At 42.2% G+C, this 21,994-nt stretch overlaps 1 protein-coding gene across 1 annotated transcript; it reads left to right on the top strand.

The window, feature by feature from the left end:
* Window positions 1–74: 74 nt before the first annotated feature.
* On the top strand, window positions 75–19,735 carry LOC144592281 (uncharacterized). The gene is made up of 8 exons (XM_078396810.1): window positions 75–175; window positions 5,040–5,116; window positions 6,050–6,132; window positions 9,119–9,236; window positions 9,690–9,826; window positions 12,619–12,770; window positions 16,903–17,020; window positions 19,640–19,735. The coding sequence occupies exons 1-8, from the start codon at window positions 75–77 to the stop codon at window positions 19,733–19,735; spliced, it is 882 nt and encodes a 293-aa protein (XP_078252936.1).
* Window positions 19,736–21,994: the final 2,259 nt, after the last annotated feature.

Here is a 21,994-nt window from a genome sequence, read left to right as displayed (position 1 = left end):
CCCTCCCCTCACACCTCGTCCCGCCCCATCGCCCCTCCCCTCACACCTCGTCCCGCCCCATCGGTGGGGCCCGAATGGTCGGGCTGGAGTTCCGGGGCGGGACCTCAGGCGGATCAATGCTGCGGTTGGATAGGATAGACGTCAATCGGCGGAACACGCCCCCTCCACCTCCCGGGTGATTGACGTGCGCGCTCGGGCGGGCGGGTGAACCGCCTCCGCTGTCGAGGCGGGACGGTTGAAATTTGAAACGGGAGAGGCGGCAACGGTCGGTGTGTGGAGACCAAACATACACGGTGGGTGTGTGTGAGGCGGGCGGGCACGGTCGGTGTGCGGAGACCAACGACTGCGCCGGACGCTACAGTGGGTGGGTGTGTGTGTGAGGCGGGCGGGAACAAACGTGATCGGTGTGAGGTGACCAGATATCGGCACAGGGCAGGGGGACGAGTTGCGGGGGCCAACAACGGTGTGTTCAAAACTCTTTAGATTCTGGAGTAGTTCCTGAGGATTGGAGGGTAACTAATGTAACCCCACTTTTTAAAAAGGGAGGGAGAGAGAAAACGGGGAATTATAGACCAGTTAGCCTAACATCGGTAGTGGGGGAAAATGCTAGAGTCAGTTATTAAAGATGTGATAGCATCACATTTGGAAAGTGGTGAAATCATCGAACAAAGTCAGCATGGATTTATGAAAGGCAAATCATGCCTGCCGAATCTTATAGAATTTTTCGAGGATAGTAGAGTGGATAAGGGAGAACCAGTCGATGTGTTATATCTGGACTTTCAGAAGGCCTTCGACAAGGTCCCACATAGGAGATTGGGGTACAAACTTAAAGCACACGGTATTGAGGGTTCAGTGTTGAGGTGGATAGAAAAAAATTGGTTGGCGGACAGGAAGCAAAGAGTAGGAATAAACTGGTCCTTTTCGGAATGGCAGGCAGTGACTAGTGGGGTACCGCAAGGCTCAGTGCTGGGACCCCAGTTATTTACAATTTGTATTAATGATTTGGACGAGGGAATTGAATGCAACATCTCTAAGTTTGCGGATGACACGAAGCTGGGTGGCAGTGTTAGCTGCGAGGAGGATGCTAGGAGGCTGCAGAGTGACTTGGATAGATTAGGAGAGTGGGCAAATGCATGGCAGATGCAATATAACGTGGATAAATGTGAGGTTATCCACTTTGGCGGCAAGAACAGGAAAGCAGAGTATTACCTGAATGGTGGCCAATTAGGAAAAGGGGAGATGCAACGTGACCTGGGTGTCATGGTGCACCAGTCATTGAAAGCAAGCGTGCAGGTGCAGCAGGCAGTGAAGAAAGCGAATGGTATGTTAGCATTCATAGCAAGAGGATTTGAGTATAGGAGCAGGGAGGTTCTGCTGCAGTTGTACAGGGCCTTGGTGAGACCGCACCTGGAGTATTGTGTACAGTTTTGGTCTCCTAATCTGAGGAAAGACATTCTAGCCTTAGAGGGAGTACAGAGAAGGTTCACCAGATTGATCCCTGGGATGGCAGGACTTTCATATGAAGAAAGACTGGATAGACTGGGCTTATACTCGCTGGAATTTAGAAGACTGAGGGGGGATCTTATTGAAACATATAAAATTCTTAAGGGGTTGGAGAGGCTAGATGCGGGAAGATTGTTCCCGATGTTGGGGAAGTCCAGAACCAGGGGTCACAGCTTAAGGATAAGGGGGAAGTCTTTTAGGACTGAGATGAGAAAACATTTCTTCACACAGAGAGTGGTGAGTCTGTGGAATTCTCTGCCACAGAAGGTAGTTGAGGCCAGTTCATTGGCTATATTTAAGAGGGAGTTAGATGTGGCCCTTATGGCTAAAGGAATCAAGAGGTATGGAGAGAAGGCAGGTACAGGTTACTGAGCTGGATGATCAGCCATGATCATATTGAATGGCGGTGCAGGCTCGAAGGGCCGAATGACCTACTCCTGCACCTATTTTCTATGTTTCTATGTGTGTGGCGCGGCAAACGTCTAGATGAACGGTGTGTGAACCGGCAGCAAAGGTAGGTCGGACCGGACACTGGTCGGTGTGTGTGACCGACCGGAGAACGGTCGGTGTGTGGAGGCTAATTATCGTGTCTAGCAGTGTGAGTGGAAGACGGCAACGGTCGGACAGGACGGTGTGTGAAGGGGCATCAACGCTTGGACTGGACACTGGACGGTGTGTGAAGGGGCATCAACGCTTGGACTGGACACGATGGTGTGTGAATGGCCATCAGCTTGGACTGGACACTGGATGGTGTGTGAGGGGGCATTGACAACGCTTGGACTGGTCACTGGATGGTGTGTGAGGGGCCATCAATGCTTGGACTGGACACTGGATGGTGTGTGAGGGGCCATCAACGCTTGGACTGGACACTGGATGGTGTGTGAGGGGCCATCAACGCTTGGACTGGACACTGGATGGTGTGTGAAGGGGCATCAATGCTTGGACTGGACACTGGACGGTGTATGAAGGGGCATCAACGCTTGGACTGGACACTGGATGGTGTATGAAGGGGCATCAATGCTTGGACTGGACACTGGACGGTGTGTGAAGGAGCATCAACGCATGGACTGGACACTGGACGGTGTGTGAAGGGGCATCAACGCTTGGACTGAACACTGGATGGTGTGTGAGGGGGCATTGACAACACTTGGACTGGACACTGGACAGTGTGTGAAGGGCCATCAACACTTGGACTGGACACTGGACGGTGTATGAGGGGCCATCAATGCTTGGACTGGCACTGGATGGTGTGTGAGGGGGCATTGACAACGCTTGGACTGGACACTGGACAGTGTGTGAAGGGGCATCAACGCTTGGACTGGACACTGGACGGTGTATGAGGAGGTATTAATGCTTGGACTGGACACTGGACAGTGTGAAGGGGCATCAATGCTTGGACTGGACACTGGATGGTGTGTGAAGGGCCATCAACGCTTGGACTGGACACTGGACGGTTTGTGGTCAGTAGGTGACCAACTGTTGACCGGACAGTGTGTGGAGGACGGAAGACTATTTCTATATGACTTCCCTGCTGATATTTATTACTGCCACTTAATAGTGACTACATAGTGCATTATTTCAGTACTTTTAGTAGGTAAATTATGTCTTCAATATAATTTTGTTTTTCTAGGCTTATGGCTCCAACTCTTAGACCAAACGGATTACGGGAAGGAGATGGTACTCCATGCCGTGGATATACGAACCTCAATACAGGGATAAAAATAAATTCCCGGCTACTCTTTGCAAACAGAAAGAAAAACATGGGAACTCCGAATGAAAAGGGGAAAATCTCTTTTACTCCCCGGCATCGATTGGTAACGCCCTTAATTTCAAACACACTTGATCATCTAATGTAAGTATCATAGTTAAATAGAGAAAAAGTCCTCTATTTCAAAAACACTCTCCTATTGATTGCTCATTCTTTTTCCACGTCAACCATATAATATTTCCCTAGGCTATTTCTAAAATCCCTTGGCTTTCAACTTAACTAATGTTGAAGGACTGGAATTAAGGCGTTTGGCCCATTGATTCTACTCTGCCTTTCAGTCATGGCTGATCTATCTTTCCCTCTCAATCCCATTCTCCTGCTTTCTCCCTGTAAACTTTGACACCCTTACTAATCAATAATTGGTCAATCACCGCTTTAAAAATACCCATAGCTGTCTGCGGCAATGAATTCCACAGATTCACCACTCGCCCTCTGGTTAAAGAAATTCCTCCTCATCTCCTTTCGAATGGTACGTCCTTTTATTCTGACAATGTGGCCTCTGGTCCTTGACTCTCCCACTAGTGGAAACATCCTCCACATCTACTCTGTCCATGCTTTTCACTGCTCGGTAAGTTTCAATAAAATCCCCCCCCCCCCCCTTTTATATTGAGTTTTGCAAAACATCTTTTCGAAAGTACATACTCCACAATGATTTTGGGGATTCCTTTGAGGTGTCTATTCCTCAAGAAAGTTGGTGATTGCTCAAGCAAGACCTTCCAGATCCATGCTAACAATTGTAAAGAGTGGGTCATTTTTAACCAATTTAGTAGAATATTTCGTGTCTGAAAGATATCTACTATCTGCCGTTCTAAGTGTGGACTCCTATATATCAACGAGACCAAGTGCGAGCTCAGCGATCGTTTCACTGAACAGCTCTGCTCAGTATGCCTAGGCCTACGTGATCTCCCAGTTGCTAAACACTTTTACTTACTATCCCATTCCCACACTTGACCCTTCAGTCTTGGGTCTCCTCTAATGTCAGGATGAGGCCCAACGCAAATTGGAGGAACAGCACCTCATATTTTGCTTGGGCAGCTTACACCCCAGCGGTATGAATATTGATTTTTCTAACTTCAAGTAACCCTTGCTTTCCCTCTTTCTCTGTCACTCCCCCACCCTAGTTGCCTGACTAGTTTCACTGTCCTGATTAATTATACTGATTGTATGCCTCATTGTCACCATTCCCATAGCTAACAATGAACCATTCTACATTTCCTTATCATTGTCTGCTTTAATCTGTTATTTTTGCAGGTAGACACAAAATGCTGGAGTAACTCAGTGGGCCAGGCAGCATCTCTGGAGAGAAGGAATGGGTGACATTTTGGGTCGTGAACCTTCTTCAGACTGATATCCTCGCCATGTATCTAGATTCCCCCTCTCCTCGTTCTGTGTCCTCTCTGGGGATGCTGCCTGCCCGCTGAGTGACTCCAGCATTTTGTGTCTATCTTTAGTAGAATATTTTGTTCGTAACATATTTACTTGAGGAGGGTAATTCAGTTGCGGTGATTTAAGTAGACATCCAGAAAACGTTTGATAAGATGCCGTATAACTAGCTTATCAGCAGAGTGGAGGTATATGATATAAAAGCGACGTGGTTAGAATGGATATGTCGTTGGCTAGTTAACAGAAAAAATGATGGTCATGTTCAATAGTTGCGTTTTGTTTTGGAGGGGGAAAAAAAGCATTCCACTGATGTTGGTGTAAGAACCATTTTTTTCCCTGTGCATTAAATTTTGTTTAACAAAATTTTCTTTTGTATATTGTGTAGCTCCTGTGTTGAAAACAGCCACAAAAAGTCAGACAAAACAGTCAGCCCAAACCTTGCAATGCTTAGAATGACACCAGGTGAGTTGGTAGTTTGACAAAATGCTAGTCTTAAGTGAAATGCCATAACAGTGGGATATTTAAACCCTTGGGTCTCAATCTCAAACCCTGCATCAAAGTTCGGGCGTTTACTTACTGGTTTAGCATGTTAGAAATTTACAGTTTTAGGTTTAGAACGTGACATTCGGTGTTGTTTTTTGTAATGAGACCAGAAAAGCTACCGAATTGTTGTAGAAAAACATCTTGTTTACTAACACAGCTCAGAAAAGGACATTTGTTTTGTTCTGTACCCCGTTGGACTATGTAATTCTGGTTGATTTTTAAATGGCTTCTGAAGTGGCTTAACAAAATACCAAATTGTACCACCTGGTATCTTTAAATCAGAGAATAAAACCGGATAATCTGTGTTTAATGCTATAATGACCCCCTTCTAGCACTGATTCCATTATTTCTCTTAATTGCTAAGAAAGCATCTAAATATTAAGTGAGGTATCAGTGCAGTCATAGGAGCAGAGAGCTCCTATCTCCACCTTGGCCATCTGTTGCTGGCCTTGTTTTGACTGGCCCTCTACCTCCTGTTCCCCCCACTCTACTTTCAGTCTGAAGAAGGGTTCTGACCCGAAACGTCACCTTTTCTCCAGAGATGCTATCTGACATGCTTTCTTATTTCTCCACATTTTAAATTAAAGTGTAACTGGAAATTGGTCCAATGGGGTGTGGACCAATCAACAAGCAGAAATCATAACTGCTCACCTCTTGCAGGAAAGCTGGTCGGAACTTTTGCTTATTAATTTAAAAAGTATTAAAATGTAATCGGTTATCTAACGTAGCTTTTTATTTGCAGTACTCGCATGAATCGCATTCATAAAACTACTCAATCATTATCAAAAAATTAATGTTTCCAGAATTGTGACGCGTGAAGTAAAATTGAAGGCTCTTAATTTTATGATCCAGGTCTTCAGCAGAAACAAAAGATTTTACAAGAAAAACATCTAAAAGCAAAATCTGCAGTGGACAAGATTCCTATAGGTGGTGGAGTAAGTATTTATTTTGCAATAATTATAGATGCTATTTGCAAATTCCTTGTGAATGTATTGGTAACATCCAAAAGGGGATCTCTGATACTCATGCATTCACACTAGCTAGGAGCAAGAGTAGGCCCCTTACATCTGCACTGACATTTAAAATCATAGTTGATCTGATTCAAACCTCGGCTCTGCATTCCCATCTACCTGCACATGAAAAGTAGACAATAGGTGCAGTAGTAGGCTATTCGGCCCTTCGAGCCAGCACCACCATTCAATGTGATCGTGGCTGATCATTTTCAATCAGTACCCTGTTCCTGCCTTCTCCCCATACCCCCTGACTCCGCTATCCTTAAGAGCTCTATCTAGCTCTCTCTTGAATGCATTCAGAGACTTGGCCTCCACTGCCTTCTGAGGCAGTGAATTCCACAGATTTACAACTCTCAGACTGAAAAAGTTTTTCCTTATCTCCATTCTAAATGGCCTACCCCTTATTCTTAAATTGTGGCCCCTTGTTCTGGACTCCCCAACATTGGGAACATGTTTCCTGCCTCTAACGTGTCCAACCCCTTAATAATCTTATATGTTTCGATAAGATCCCCTCTCATTCTTCTAAATTCCAGTGTATACAAGCCTAGCCGCTCCAGTCTTTCAACATACGACAGTCCCGCCATTCTGGGAATTAACCTAGTAAATCTACGCTGCACGCCCTCAATAGCAAGAATATCCTTCCTCAAATTTGGAGACCAAAACTGCACACAGTACTCCAGGTGCGGTCTCACTAGGGCCATATACAACTGCAGAAGGACCTCTTTGCTCCTATATTCAACTCCTCTTGTTATGAAGGCCAACATTCCATCGGCTTTCTTCACTGCCTGCTGTACCTGCATGCTTCCTTTCAGTTTTAGTGTTTCAGTTTTAGTGTTCTAAAATGAATAAGATATATATTTGTGCTCTTCATAAGAGATACAAACTTATTAACACAAACTGAATGTCTTGGGTATTTCCCTTTAGATAGTTAAAATGTTATCATTTATGCCCTCGAATTCACTGCAGGAGATCCATTATTCACTAATGCCATGTATTATTAAATAGTGCAATGTCGAGCCTTTTTAGTTTGAGGAATCATGAACTTGCAGTATTCTATATTTACTAATGTACTTTAAAAAAAACTTTTAAAATGTGTATGTAACAATGGACAGCCTTTTAACTACCATGTAACCTCGGGTCTACTGTTTTGCTGAGTTGATAGATTTCCAAAAAGAGAAGCCAGAAATCTCTCCACAGGATCCAGTTATGGTGGCCTTCAGAATCTGTGAACAGTCTGAGCTGTGGGCAGATTGGAACTCCTGGGATGGGAGTGATAGGTTGTAAATGGGGCTTTTATGAAAGGAACTTCCTTTATGGAATTTTTGAGACCTTCGGTCCTATAGCAATGTTGGCGCTGATGTTTTGGGGCCAGGTTGATGGAGGTGATAGAGAAAACTAGGTAGTGGTAGTCAGAAGGCATCTGCATCCATGCAGATGATGTGGACACCTTTTACAGCCCCTTGGATAAGTGCTTACACTGGAGTTGTTTCCATAATGTTTTGTGCTAAACCCTTTAACAGAATAGGTTGTTCATTATGATCAGGCTGTGGTTTCCAAGCATTTGCCAAGGGAAGGGGTATTTTGGAGTTGGCATTCCTTGCTCCTTCCTTGCTGATCATGCTTTCCCAGAGAGTTGGATCCCTTCATACCCTCTCATTGAAAACAGACAGGTTATCTATTGAAAACAGACAGTTTTGGGATGTAGACCAGAATCTTTCTGATGTTGAAGTCCAACCTGACCAGACTCAGGAACAGCTTCATCCCCAGGGCCATAGCTGCTATGAACCGGACCTGCTGAGCCAGATGGCCACAACGCATAGATCAACTTGCACTTTACCCTGTCTAAAAACTGTTACAATTGTTTCGTTTCGTTGGGTTGCTGTTAATTACTTAATTTATTGCATCGTATGGGAGGCGCATTCCCAATCTCGTTGTACCCCTGGGTACAATGACAATAAAGATATATTGTATTGTATTGTATCTGTGCTCTTACAAAATACATTCTCAAGTCTGGAACAAATAAGGCCTGAATTTAATTTGTGAAGCCTTGAGATGCAAATATAGCATCCTGGTGTTGATGCTAAGATATTATAGTGAAGAATAGAATGAAGTTTGTTTATTAGCCCTAGATATACACAAAATGCTGGAGTAACTCGGTGGGTCAGGCAGCATCTCTGAAGAAAACTTTTCGGGTCGGAACCCTTCTTCTGAAACATTGCTTATTCCATTTCTCCAGAGACGCTGCCTGACTCGCTGAGTTACTCCAGCATTTTGTTTCTATCTTCGGTATAAACTAGCATCACCTGTTCCTTCCTATACAGTTTATTAGCCCTGCTATTCTTAATCTGGAGAGAAGAAATGTAAAGGAAGGAACTGCAAATGCTGGTTTACACCGAAGATAGACACAAATTGCTGGAGTAACTCAACAGGACAGGCAGCATCTCTGGATAGAAGGAATGCATGACGTTTCGGGTCGAGACCCTTCTTCATACTGAGAGTCAGGGGAGAGGGGGATACAGAGATGAGGAAGTATACGGTGTGAACACGAGACATCAAAAGGGATGAGGTTTAAGGAGAAATGTAGAATAGATCATTGTTAGCTAGGAGAAGGTGACAACAAAGGATACAGAGATATAATTTAATCAAGGGGACAATCAAACTGGTCGGAGAACTAGGAATGTGGAGGGATGGAGAGATTGGGAAAAGCAAGGGTTATTTGAAGTTAGAAAAGTCAATATTCATACCGCTGGAGGGTGTCTGCCCAAGCGAAATATGAGGTAAAAGTAGATCCACTCTAAGCAGAGAAGTTCTTCATATTGATTAGCAGAAAAATAATTAAAGAATAACTGATTTTTTAAAAACTTGTTACTATCACTGGCATTTAATAATTAATTTTCTTTATTTGCAGATTAGTTTATGGCCAGAAATGGACAATATGAGACTTACTAAAGGCGAAGTGATTAGTCTAGCTATAACATCTCTGCTGCTAAGTGTTGCTGTTTTCATCATGTTTGAATACCTGCATGGTACGTTTCATTTTGTTACTAAATTAATATATTTAAATTATTCTTTCCTCTCCATTTTGACTCTTTCTTTTTTTTGCCTATAGGAGGTGACAATAAAGATTTTTCTCGCCAAAATATCTCTTTTCTTTGGAAGTTGATGAAAATGCATGCGGAATTCAATGTTTTGGATTCATTTAATCTCATTTACCTTTTATCAGATCAAATTGGTTTACAAGTAACTATTGAATTTTACAAACTCTGATTGTACATGATTTCTGAAAAGAATTCAGGGATGCATAGTTTTATCATTTTGTTTATTTGTGCTTACTTTCATCATGTTTGACTATCTGATCCCAGTAGAATCTACCTTCTGTATGGTTCTTCCTGCCTTGAGCAATTTTCTTGTATATTAATTTTAATGGAACATATCATGTCATCATGACCCCATGTTAATGATTGAACATGGGTTTGCAGGCCCATTACTTTTACGTTTAAATCTCTATAGCGGGAAAGTGAGAGCGTTCCACGGAGACCATTCAATTTCGAGCAGCTCAGAACCAGCCCTCAATCAATCACTCATAAGGTGGCACAAAGGTTTCTGGAATTTATTGGTGAGTAATGCAAAAATGGAATATGAATCAGTATGGGGTCTTTTTTTATTTTTCCCTAACCAACAACTCTAGTTGCATTTAAAGTACAAATGGCAATTCAACTTTTGTGTGGCTTTTGAATTAGCTAGTATACATAGCTCTCTTGTCTCTGAGTCAGAAAGTTATATTTATAAAGCTGATGCCAAATATATGCAAAGACATTAAACAAAGAACCCATGCTCTCTCAAATCAATATAAAGATCCAATAGAATCTTTGTTCTTGTATTAAAAAAAATGGGTATGGAAATTGGTCATTCAGCTTTTCAAGCCTGCTCCAACATTCAATATGATTATGGCAGATCACCCAAATTCAGTAACATTTTCTGTGTCCCTTGATTCCTCTAGTCCTAAGAACAATATTCAACTCCCTGAATATGTTTAATAATTTGGCTTCAACAGCTTACTCGGGTGGAGAATTCTAAAGGTTCGCTGCCCTACGATCGAAGAAATGTCTCCTAATTCTTTACATGGCTAACCCCATTATCATTAGACACAGGGTGTGACCAGCAATAAGGCCAGCATTTATTGCCCATTCCTAACTTTAGTGCAGTTTAGAGATACAGTGTGGAAACAGGCCCTTCGGCCCACCGTTTGTGCCGACCAGCAATCCTAGCATTATCCTACACACCAGGGACCATTTATAATTTTAACGAAGTCAACTAACCTACAAATCTGCACGTCTTTGGAGTGGTAGGAAACTGGAGCACCCGGTGGAAACCTACGCAGGCACAGGGAGAACGTACAAAACTCCATACAGACTGCACCTATTGTCATGCTTGACCCTGGGTCTCTGGCACGGTAAGGCAGCAACTCTACTGCTGCGCCGCCGTGCCATCCCACTGGCACTGTTCTAGCAAAGTGAATTCCTTAAATGAAAGTTATGCTGTGTAGGTGGTTGGCAGAATTCTGCATATCGCAACATGCTGGGAACCGACGTGGGATATGTACTATTTAAAATTCTGAGCATGATTCAAGTAATTTTGTATACAATATTCTCCTGCCCTGTGTTGACAGTAACTAATTATTACAACCAATTGGCAATGCCATAGAATTTGACATTGTCTTCTCAAAGGAGCCCATGGATAATTATAAATTAGTTCCCCATTACAAATGTGTCTATTCCTGACTACATAAGAAACCTACATTTGACCTCATCAGTCTTTTTCTCCTCGTATAGATATAGAAGCTTTCAGTCAGTTTTCATGTTCCCCGCAAGCTTGCGTTCATGCTCCATTCTCACTTTAATTAATCCCTTGGTTCTCTTTTGCTGAATTCTAATTTGTTGCATTTTCAGGCCAATTTATGTTTCAACCTGGATATAATAATATTCCTACTTTCCCTTTTTAGCCATGGATACCCAATCTAGAATACCCCTTTATCAAGTAGATTCCTTGTAGTATTGTCAGGAGAGCTATCCTGCATGCACTCCAGAAATTCCCCCTGCAAGCATTGTTACTAATTTAGTTAGCCCAAATTATTTGAAGATTAAAGTCACCCCATGATTACCATAGTATTCTTATTGCATATACCTCTAATTTCCTGTGTCAGGCCATTCCCCAGTATCACCGTTACTGTTGGTAGGTCCCACTATTGTTTTTACCTCCTCCAAAAGCAGTACCAATATAGCACAAACTTATAGTATAAGAAAATAACTGCAGATGCTGGTACAAATCGATTTATTCACAAAAAGCTGGAGTAACTCAGCAGGTCAGGCAGCATCTCGGGAGAGAAGGAATGGGTGACGTTTCGGGTCGAGACCCTTCTTCAGACAAACTTAATTCCCTCCACTTACTTATAAGACAAACTTATAGCACAAACTTAATTCCCTCCACTTACAACATTCCTCGAGTTGTGGATTTATCTGATTTATCCTTCTATTTCTACTTTGACTGGCGCATGACACCGGAAGTAACCTATCATAAATCTTAAGGTTCTCCTGCTTAATTTGCTTCCCAAGTCTATATTCGGCTTATAGGATCTCATCCCCTTCATTTACCCATAGCATCAGACTATTTTAGGGAGCTAGACAAGGTAAATGTTGAAAGGTAACTGGAGCACCGAGGTAAAACCCACAGGATCACGGGGAGAACGTACAAACTCCTTACAGACAAGCACCCATAGTCAGGATCGAATCCGGGTGTCTGGCACTGTAAAGTAGCAGCTTTACCGCTGCGCCACCCTGCGCCCTAAGGAATCATTTTACTTACTATACTTTTCAAAATATTCTGCTTTCCATTATTCTAACTGCTACTTTCTCATCCACTCTATCTATCTATATACTAAAACTCTTGTTTGTTTGTTCCTGAACTATAGCCAAAATGGTACACGATAGCGCAACAATTTTAGGCCCACCTTACTTGCCATCATCCCTTTGATGCGAATGGAAGAAGTTTCATTGAAATTGGTTATATTTTTAAAGTCATTCACATTTTAAAGTTTAATTTTATCTCCTAGGGAGGGAGGGGGAGGAGGGAGGGTAAGGGGGGGGGGGGTTGTGGGGGATGGAGTTGGGGAGGGGAGGAAGGAGGGGGTGGAAGTGGGAGGGGCACCAATGCAGGAGAGGTTTGGGTCCACTTGGTCTAGTTTTCTTCTAAAACCCTTGGTCTTCCTTATGGTTTGTATTCCTTCTGCAAGCATGGATACCATACAATTAAGACCTCCTCAACCAAAATATTTTCAGAGATTGTAAATAGTTGAGGACCAGGCATTCAACTGTCTTATCCTGTCTTATTTTGTAATTTGTTGAACTACAGGATAAGATTCGATGGCAATTTGAAGCGCCCTTTCATGTGACCATCATTCTATATGTACTCCTGTATGTTGCTGCGATAATGATACTACTTTACTACCTCGCAGATAACATGATTCAGAAAAGCAGGCTCACTCCAAAGAGAACAAAGAAATGGTAAGTTGCCCATTCTTTAAACCTTCTGTCTCCAAAACTGAGAGCCCAAGTCATAGAACCAAGCAAACTCGCAGGTCAGAGACGATGATTTGGCTTTTCATGCTTGCAATGAGTGTGCTTGAGCAGTCCCAATGCATTTAATGGCTGCACAGTGATGCAGCGGTGGAGTTACTGCCTTACCAGGGTTCGATCCTGACTATGGGTTCTGTTTGTACGTAGTTTGTACGTTCTCCCCGTGACCGCCTGGGTTTTCCCTAGGTGCTCTGGTTTCCTTCCGCACCCCAATACCGATTTGTAGGTTAATTGGCTTTGGTAAAGATTGTAAATTATCCCTTCTGTGTGGGATGGTGTGAGTGTATGGGGATCATTGGTCAGCATGGACTCGATGGGCTGAAGGGCCTGTTTATGCGCTGTATCTCAAAACTAAACTAATCTATTGCACCTCTTTGAGGCCACTTTTTAGACTTAAACTAAACTGGACAGAATAGAAGTTTATTGTCACGGGGTACAGTGAAAAGCTTTTGTGTGCTAACCAGTCAGTGGAAAGATAATACATGTTTACCATAGAGCCATTTACAGCGTATAGATACATGATACGGGTTTAATGCAAGGTAAAGCCAGTAAAGTCCGATTGTCAGCAAGGCAGGAGGCAGCGAATAGGGTTAAGGGGGTAATTTTCAGTTTGGCAACTTGTCACAGGGGACAGTGCTATTTACACCATGTATCGGTGGCCTGAAGGAAGGAAGAGTACAGTAGCTAAATTTGTGGATGACACGGAAGTAGGCAGAAAAGCAAGGCGTGAGGAAGATAATTATAGATTAGGTTAGGGGACAAAAAGTTGACAAATGGTGTGTAAATGCAAAATGCCCTTTGTGCAACACAGGGATTTCTGGCTCCTTGAATCCAGAACATAGATTAAAGTATCATTCATTCATAGAAGGCTTGCACACAAGTGCAGCAGAAAATTGTAGCATGAATAAAATGTTGTATCATATTTCAAGGGGATTAGAATATAAAAGAATGGAAATCTTTCTGCATCTAAAATACTATGTCGTTTTGGTCCTACTATTTAAGAAAAGCTATTATTTGATTGTAGGTGGTTCAGAGAAGATGCACTAAGCTTGTCCCAGGTATTATCCTGCATGAAAAATTTAAGTAGATTAAGGACTGTACAAAATGGAGTGCAATGAATGAGAAGTGATTTTATTGAAACAGACTATTTTCGGGGGCGAGACAGTGTAAATGTTGAAAGGATGTTTCCTGTCATGGGTAAATCCAGAACTGGAGAGCATAGCCTCAGAGGCGGTATGGTGGCAGTGGTAGAGTTGCTGCCTTGCAGCGCTGGAGACCCGGGTTCGATCTGTACAGTTTGTACGTTCTCCCCGTAACCGCGTGGGTTTTCTGCAGGATCTTCGGTTTCCTCACACACTTCAAATATGTACAGGTATGTAGGTTAATTGGCTTGGTGTATATGTAAATTGTCCCCAGTGTGTGTAGGATAGTGTTAATGTGCACGGATCGCCAGTTGGCGTGGCCTCGGTGGGCCGAAGGGCCTGTTTCCGCGCTGTATCTCTAAACTAAATATGGGCATGCCCATTTAAGATTGAATTGGGGAAGAATTTTTTTTTCTCCTGAAGTGTTATGAGATTATGTGACTCCTTTACACAGAGTTGTGGGGAACAGAGTCCTTGTGTACATTTAAGGCTGTGATAGATTTCTAATCTGCGAGGGAGTCTAGGATTATGGTAAAGATCAGGAAAGTAGATTTTGGGGATGTTGGATCAGCCATGCTTCAATTGAATGGTGAAGCAAGCTTGAGGATTGAACGACTTGCTCCTGTTCCTCCTCTTGGTTTTATGTGATGCTGTATCTACCTCTGGATTCCAAAACCTAGATTTGCCTTGGGACTAATAGGAATAGATAATCAACGCCAGCAGTGCCAGCAATATTCAACTCCTAAGCATGAATTTGAAAGCGTGTAGATTAGTCATGTTCGCTGCTGAAATTATTAGAATTTGATAACATTCTTAAGTTGCTTGAAGGTGGTGACACAGGTAGATGGTGATGGGCAAAAAGGCTGTTGGCACATTGGGCAGAGGGCATAGGTTTAAGGTGAAGGGGGAAAGATTTTATAGGAATCTGAGTGGTAACTTTTTTTGCACAAAGGTTGATGGATGTATATGGAACAAGCTGCCGAGGGAGGTAGTTGAGGCAGGGACTGTCGCAACGCTTAAGAAGCAATTAGACAAGTACATGGATATGACAGGTTTCGAGGGGCAAACTCAGGCAGATGAGACTAGTGTAGATGGGACATATTGATTGGTATGGGCAAGTTGGGTTAAAGGGCCTATCTCTACGCTGTATGATCCCATGACTCTTCAAATATTTTATCTATAACCCATTCAAACCAATTAGTTGCATCTTAACGTGCCAATGGAAAATGAAACATTACAGCACAATGTCTGTGCTGAGTTCCTTGTAATTCTCCATGGTGTAGTAAAGGTTATGCAACGTTCCTAGATTTAACACAATTCAATTAAAGTGTGCTTTGAAGATCCATATTAATTATTTTCATCCAGTGTTAATTGAAGTTTCCCAAGGAGTTGCCAATACCAGGGACAGGTTGTTTAATGATTTCGCAGTAAGATTTTTGGATTTCTCAATTATTTTTATTAAATAAAACAAGATGGATCTGTGCTTTTTTTTTTTTAATGCAACACAATCTGAAAACTTTCACTGTATTGCGGTAATTGCACAATTTTCTTGTGGATCCTTTATACCGACACTAGATGTCACCAAAATACCTAGCACAGGAAATAATTAACAAAGAAAATCTTGCATTTCTGTAGTGTTTTCAGAACTTCAGAATATCCTGTAACACTTTGTAGCCAATGATTGATTATTGTACAAAATACAGGCTGCGATAAAGCTTGGATAGGCATTTCGGAAGAACTCCTGATGGCTACTTGATTGGTCGGATATGATGTCCACTAATATATAATTCTGGGATGCTGTGTGCAGGGGCTGTGGTAAACATTAGCCCTTCAGAGTGCAACCTGCCACCTTGCCACTTTTAAGTGTCGTATAGAAGAGAGGAGAACTTCTTCAAAGTAGGACTGAAGATGGGCCCAACCCAAATATTCCCCATGCATAAAATAGTCATAAAATGCTGGAATAACAAAGCGGGTCAGGCAGCACCTTTGGAGAAAAGAAATAGGTGACGATTTGGGTCGGAACCCTCCTTCTGATTCCTAGCCATGATCCGTCACCTATCCATGTTCTCCAAAGCTGCTGCCTGTCCCGCTGAGTTACGCTAGCATTTTGTCTACTTTTTGGTGTCAAAATTATTCTGCATAAGCACATCCTGTGTTTTTATTTTAAATGTTTCTGATTTGGTTGTGTAGTACAGATTTGGTATAGGGTAGGTGGATGGAAACACTAGGGTACTGTAGTATAAACCAGCAAAAGAATGCATAAACTGAACACCTCATTGATTCGAGTGACATGAATACATACATTAAAAAATATATATAATACAGCTTACAACCCAGCGGTATGAATGTAAAATTCTCTAATTTTAGGTAACTTGTACATACAGTCCCCTCTTTCCCCCAACCTCCCCCCCCCCCCCCCTGCTCCCACCCCCATCCACCACTAAAACTCAGTTACCATTTTGCAACGATGTATCTCTCTTGCGATCACGCTGTTCCAACACAATTAGCCAAATGGAACCACCCTATCTGAGGTCATCTGCTGCCGGCCCTGATTTGGCATGGTCTTTTCTTGCTTCCAGTTCCTCCCCCCCCCCCCCACCACAATCAGTCTGAAGAGGAGTCTTGACTGGAAACGTCACAAATCCATTTTCACCAGAGATGCTGCCTGGCCCACTGAGTTACTCCACCATTTTGTGTCTATCTTTGGTGTAAACCAGCATCTGCAGTTTCATGTTAATTAAATTAACCAGAGGTATTCGCTGTTTTTCTCTGCAGAGGCTGCCTGGCCTGCTGATGACTTACATCATTTTCTGCTGTTTGAAATGTTCCATCATGCTCAGTGTTTTGCCAAAGTATTATAATTAAAAAGCTATGTTGATGAAATCATTATTATTGGTGATTTTTATTCTCTTAAATAGGTTTGTTCTGCTGGTTGTTGCTACATCATGGACCTTGCTTATGATGAAGCTGCTGATTGCTGCTCACAATCTTGAACATGCAATTGAAGGAACGGTGTACAGATTAATAGAAGAACTGGTAGGGGACATAATTTATTACTTAATTGACTTTAACATATGCATAACATAAGAGACCAGCAGGGAGTTTGTAAGTCATCGGAGCAGAATTAGGCCGTTCGGCCCATCAAGTCTACTGTGCCAATCAATCATGGCTGATCCATTTTTCCTTCTCAACCCCATTCTCCTGCCTTCTCCCCTCAGCCCTTGACACACTTGCTAATCAAGAATCTGTCAAAATCTCTGCCTTAAAAATGCCCAATGTCTTGGCCTCCACAGATATCGGTGGTAATGAATTCCATAGATTCATCACCCTCTGTCTGAAGAAATTCCTCCTCCACTCCTTCCTAAAGGAACATCCTTTTTATTCCTAATGAAAATGCCCTCTCCACATCCACTCTATCCAGGACTGTCACTATTTGGTGAATGTCAATGAGGTCCCCCCTCATCTCTGAACTCTATAGTGAGTACAGACCCAGTGTCGTCAAACATCAATCAAGTGTTAACCCAATCATTCCTGGGATCATTCTTGTAAGCCTCCTCTGGATCCTCTTCAACGTCAACTTTCCTCACATATGGGGCCCAAAACTGCTCATATCTGTATTTCATATGTATTTCTATGTACGTATTCATGTATGAAGTATTTTACTTTTTGAATGTCAAACGCAGGAGCATAAAATCTATAGCTAAAGAAATCTCTGTAAATCTACATGTGTAATTATTAGATCACAGTCAACATGACCTGTTGACCCTCGAGTGATCTAAAGGTTTCTGAGAAGAAAAGGGATCCAAACTGTTAAATATGTTAAACTACTGACCTGTTTGTCATCTACATCAATGATTTGGATGAGAACATATAGGGCAAAATTAGCAAGTTTGCTGATGATACAAAAGAGGGTGGTTTTGCAGATAGTGAAGTTGGTCGTGAAAGATTGCAGCAGGATCTGGATCGATTGGCAACGTGGGCTGAGGAATGGTTGATGGAATTTAATACAGAGAAGTGTGAGGTGTTGCATTTTGGGATGTCTAACACGGGCAGGACCTACACAGTAAATGGTAGGGCTCTGGGTAGTGTTGTAGAGCAGAAGGATCTGGGAGTGCAGGTGCATGGTTCCTTGAAGGTCGAGTAATAGGTAAATAAGTTGGTCAAAATATTGTCCAGCTTGAAAGGGTTCAGATAAGATTTATGAGGATGTGCCAGGACTAGAGGGTATGAGCTTTAGGGAGAGGTTGAGTAGGTTGGGTCTCTACTCCTTGGAGCGCAAGAGGTTGTCGGGTGACCTTACAGAGGTGTACAAAATCCCAAGAGGATAAGATCGGGTGGATGCACAGTCTCTTGCCCAGAGTTGGGGAATTGAGGACCAGAGGACATAGGTTCAAGGTGAAGGGGAAAAGATTTAATAGGAATCTGAGGGGCAACTTTTTCACACAAAGGGTGGTGGGTGTATGGAACAAGCTGCCAGAGGAGGTAGTTGAGGCTGGGACTATCCCAACGTTTAAGAAACAGTTGGACAGGTACATGGGTAGGACAGGCTTGGAGGGATATGGACCAAGCGCAGGCAGGTGGGACTAGTGTAGCTGGGACATGTTGGTTGGTGTGGGCAAGTTGGGCCGAAGGGCCTGTTTCCACACTGTATCACTCTATGATTCTACATCCCAGTGGACATTGATTTTTAGAAATGCAAATTGATCCAATTACTTATATAGGAGTTTTTACATTGAAGGGATAACAGATGTAATTTCGAGAATGCAAACAGCATAATGAGCTATCAGTATATACAGCAATTATACTGACGCTTTTAAATTCAGTATATTGTTGGAAAACCATTTCACTTTTTAGAAAATGCAGTACATAATGGTTAATAAATGAGCTGTCAGATGAAGCAAGATGAATGTTGATGCTGTGAGCTTGGGACAGCTGATGATGAGAATGAATAATACTGTTTTTTCTTCAAGTAAATAACCTGCCATTCAGAGTACGGGTGCAGGCAAGTAAAGACCTACACAATCTGTAAAAATAGTACTGGTTCAACGCTGCAAAAGAACTATGTTTAGAATAGCACAGTTACGTTAAAATTAATTAAAAGTTCAGGGTTGCGTGATAACACCCACTCTCTGGGTCTTATGGTGCAGGGGATTGTCAAGGAAAGGGGAAGTAACAATATCAAATTAATTACATTGCATATTCCCACGCTTTAATTCTAATTTTGTTCTCTTGCATTGTAACTTCAATAGAATAAAATGAATTTATTAAAGATCAATATTGCAGCAGAGGTGTAAAATTATTTGAATTGTGTAATGTATCTGAAATAATCTATTCTTGTAAAGTATGATTTAGACTACAGATACAGCGTGGAAATAGGCCCTTCGGCCCACCGAGTCTGCACCGACCAGCGATCCCCATACACTAACACTATCCTACACACTAGGGACAATTTAGAATTTTACCAAAACCAATTAACCTAGAGTGTGGGTGGAAACCGGAGCACCCGGAGAAAACCCACACGGTCACGGAGAGAATGTATAAACTCCGTACAGATGGCACTCTGGCGCTGTAAGGCAGCAGCTCTTCCGCTTCGCGATTGTGCCGCCAAAATGTTGTCCCCTGGTGAAAACTAATCATCGTGTTGCATCATTTCAGGCGGACCTTGCAGTATCAGGGCATGATCTTCGCTGCTACCATGACGTTGTTATCGGCGATTCCGATGCCTTCCTCCAACAAAATGGGGGATTCTGAAAATATTTGGATTAATAAAAGTCCAAGATGTCTCATTTTACTTTCAATATTATAGCCTGCCAGTGATTACAGCATTGTGCACACCGGTTGTTAAATTATTACTCTCGCTGAAGGCTGTCTACACCGGCCCATGTGTCAACTAAATGGACAATTGCAATTATAATTTTCTTCCATATCAGATCGTGAGAACAATGCCACATTACTTTCTGAAAATTTATATATGTATTCGAATGTTCAATTTTTTATTTAAATGACAAGGTATATTTTAGTTTGCAAACTAGAACAATATTGATGTTAAACCTTAACTGAATCTAGAACACATTCTCATGGTGTTATTGAATGCTCTGTATAATTCTTTATATATTGTTTCTTGGGATTAATGTTTTGATGCATTTTATCAGTGCTGCTGTGTGAAATGTCAAAACTATTCTTTTTAAATCATCTTAACTTTTGAAAGATTTTTATAATTAAGTGGGTTTAATTATGCTGGGACCTTACATAGGATCATAGAGTCTATTCAATTGTATTGTGGCAGCTCTGTACCTCAATTCCCTGTAAAATAGTGAAACACATTGAGCCTAATAATGTTGCTATTACACTATGTACTGGAATGAATTTAAACATTGAAATTACAGCTGCTCTTACATCAGGAGTCCAGAACCATTCCCTTTGATGTCTAGTCAGGTCCCTTAATGCTCAGATATGTTTAAACTGCTCATGGCTCTGGGTCTATGTGTGGCATATTACAGCGAAATAGGAGGCGTTCTTGTTGCACATCCATTGCAATCACTGGTGTGTGCAAACACATCTCCCCCATTGCTATAACCAAACAAAAGCTTTTGGCTGTATCTCAGTATATGGGACAATAATAAACCTAAACTAATACCAACCAAACCGATTCACAATAATCCAAAGGCAAGTGCGGGTGCTGGAAATCCAGAATAAAAGGTTTTCTGGGAAGTATTGGTTCCTGGGAGAAATTATGGAGAAAGAGAATTAATGCTTCAAGGTGATGACTTTTCATTGACGAGACATTAAGCCTGTTTCTGTCCATAGATGCTGCTGAAAATGCCTGAACATTTCTGTCATTCTGTTCATATTTGTGATATTCACGTCTATTCTAACTAAGATCTCGTAAGTGAACATCTCTAGTAGATGACTTGATTCAAAGCTGAGATCCTTTCAAGCAGAGGGTGTTCACCAAATCAGATTTTCATAAACAGCATTACAAATAATCTTGCTAAATCTGAAGAAGGGTGCCGATCGGTAATGCTGCCTATCCATGTTCACCAGAGATTCTTCCTGACCTGCTGAGTTACTCCAGCATTTTGTGTCTTATCTTTGGTATTAACCAGAATCTGCAGTTCCTTTTTGTTATATGTTGTAGCCAGTGTTGTGTTCCTTTGTGTTCCGACAATAAGATTGTTACTGAAGCTAGCGTGGATGGAGCCCCAAAAGCCCAAATGTAATGAAAGCCATGGGCACAATGGGCCACATTATCTATGTTATTTTGGCCATTGTATTAAATGATAATAATAAGCAAAAGAGGGAAAAAATTACAATCCGGATTTGTAAATGGGACTAGTCTGGAGGAGGCATGGACGAGTTGGGTTACAGGACCTCTTCCCGTGCTGTATGGCTCTATCTGTCAGTTACTGGTTCATGGGCCTTTTAAAACTTGAGAACAATGCTCCAAGCATTCAGAATAAAAATCTAAAATTTCAGGGGGGGGTTTCCAAAGACCTGCACCAGAGACCCACTGCGGGTGCTGTCTATACGGAGTTTGTACGTTCTCCCCATGACTGCCTGGGTTTTTTCTGGGTGTTCTGGTTTCCTCTCATACTTAAGTTTTGCACGTTTGTAGTTTAATTGGCTTCTGTAAATTGTGTGTGATATAGAATTTGTGTACGGGGGAATCGATGGTCGGCATGGCAGGGCCTGTTTCCACGCTGCATCTCTTAAACTAAACTAAAGACTGGCTAATGGCACTTTAATCTCACAGGCTAAATGTGCCCCACTTCTACAGGGGAAGAACTAGTTCCTTTTCCTCCTCGTTAATCGCTATCCTGCCCAGTTTCACATCTATCTGGGGCTCCTTCAGTCCCTTGTTATCCTGCCCAGTATCACATCTATCTGGAGCTCCTTCAGTCCCTTGCTTGCATAAAAATGAGAGTAAAATAGCGAGGCAGGGGCAGAGAGAGAAATTCAAAGAACTTTGCAGCCCATCATACCTGTGATATTCCCTTAAAAGTATCTTCC

This window comes from Rhinoraja longicauda, chromosome 3 (genome assembly GCF_053455715.1).
Source record: "Rhinoraja longicauda isolate Sanriku21f chromosome 3, sRhiLon1.1, whole genome shotgun sequence".
In the NCBI taxonomy this organism is placed as follows: domain Eukaryota; kingdom Metazoa; phylum Chordata; class Chondrichthyes; order Rajiformes; family Arhynchobatidae; genus Rhinoraja; species Rhinoraja longicauda.
This window is presented reverse-complemented; position numbering and strand designations above follow the sequence as displayed.

Excerpts from the sequence above, each read along its gene's own strand:
- LOC144592281 (XM_078396810.1), top strand. The coding sequence starts at position 75 with ATGGTCGGGCTGGAGTTCCGGGGCGGGACCTCAGGCGGATCAATGCTG. Across the intron at positions 6,133-9,118 it reads AGATTCCTATAGGTGGTGGA|ATTAGTTTATGGCCAGAAAT; the intron begins GTAAGTATTTAT and ends CTTTATTTGCAG. Across the intron at positions 17,021-19,639 it reads ACAGATTAATAGAAGAACTG|GCGGACCTTGCAGTATCAGG; the intron begins GTAGGGGACATA and ends GCATCATTTCAG.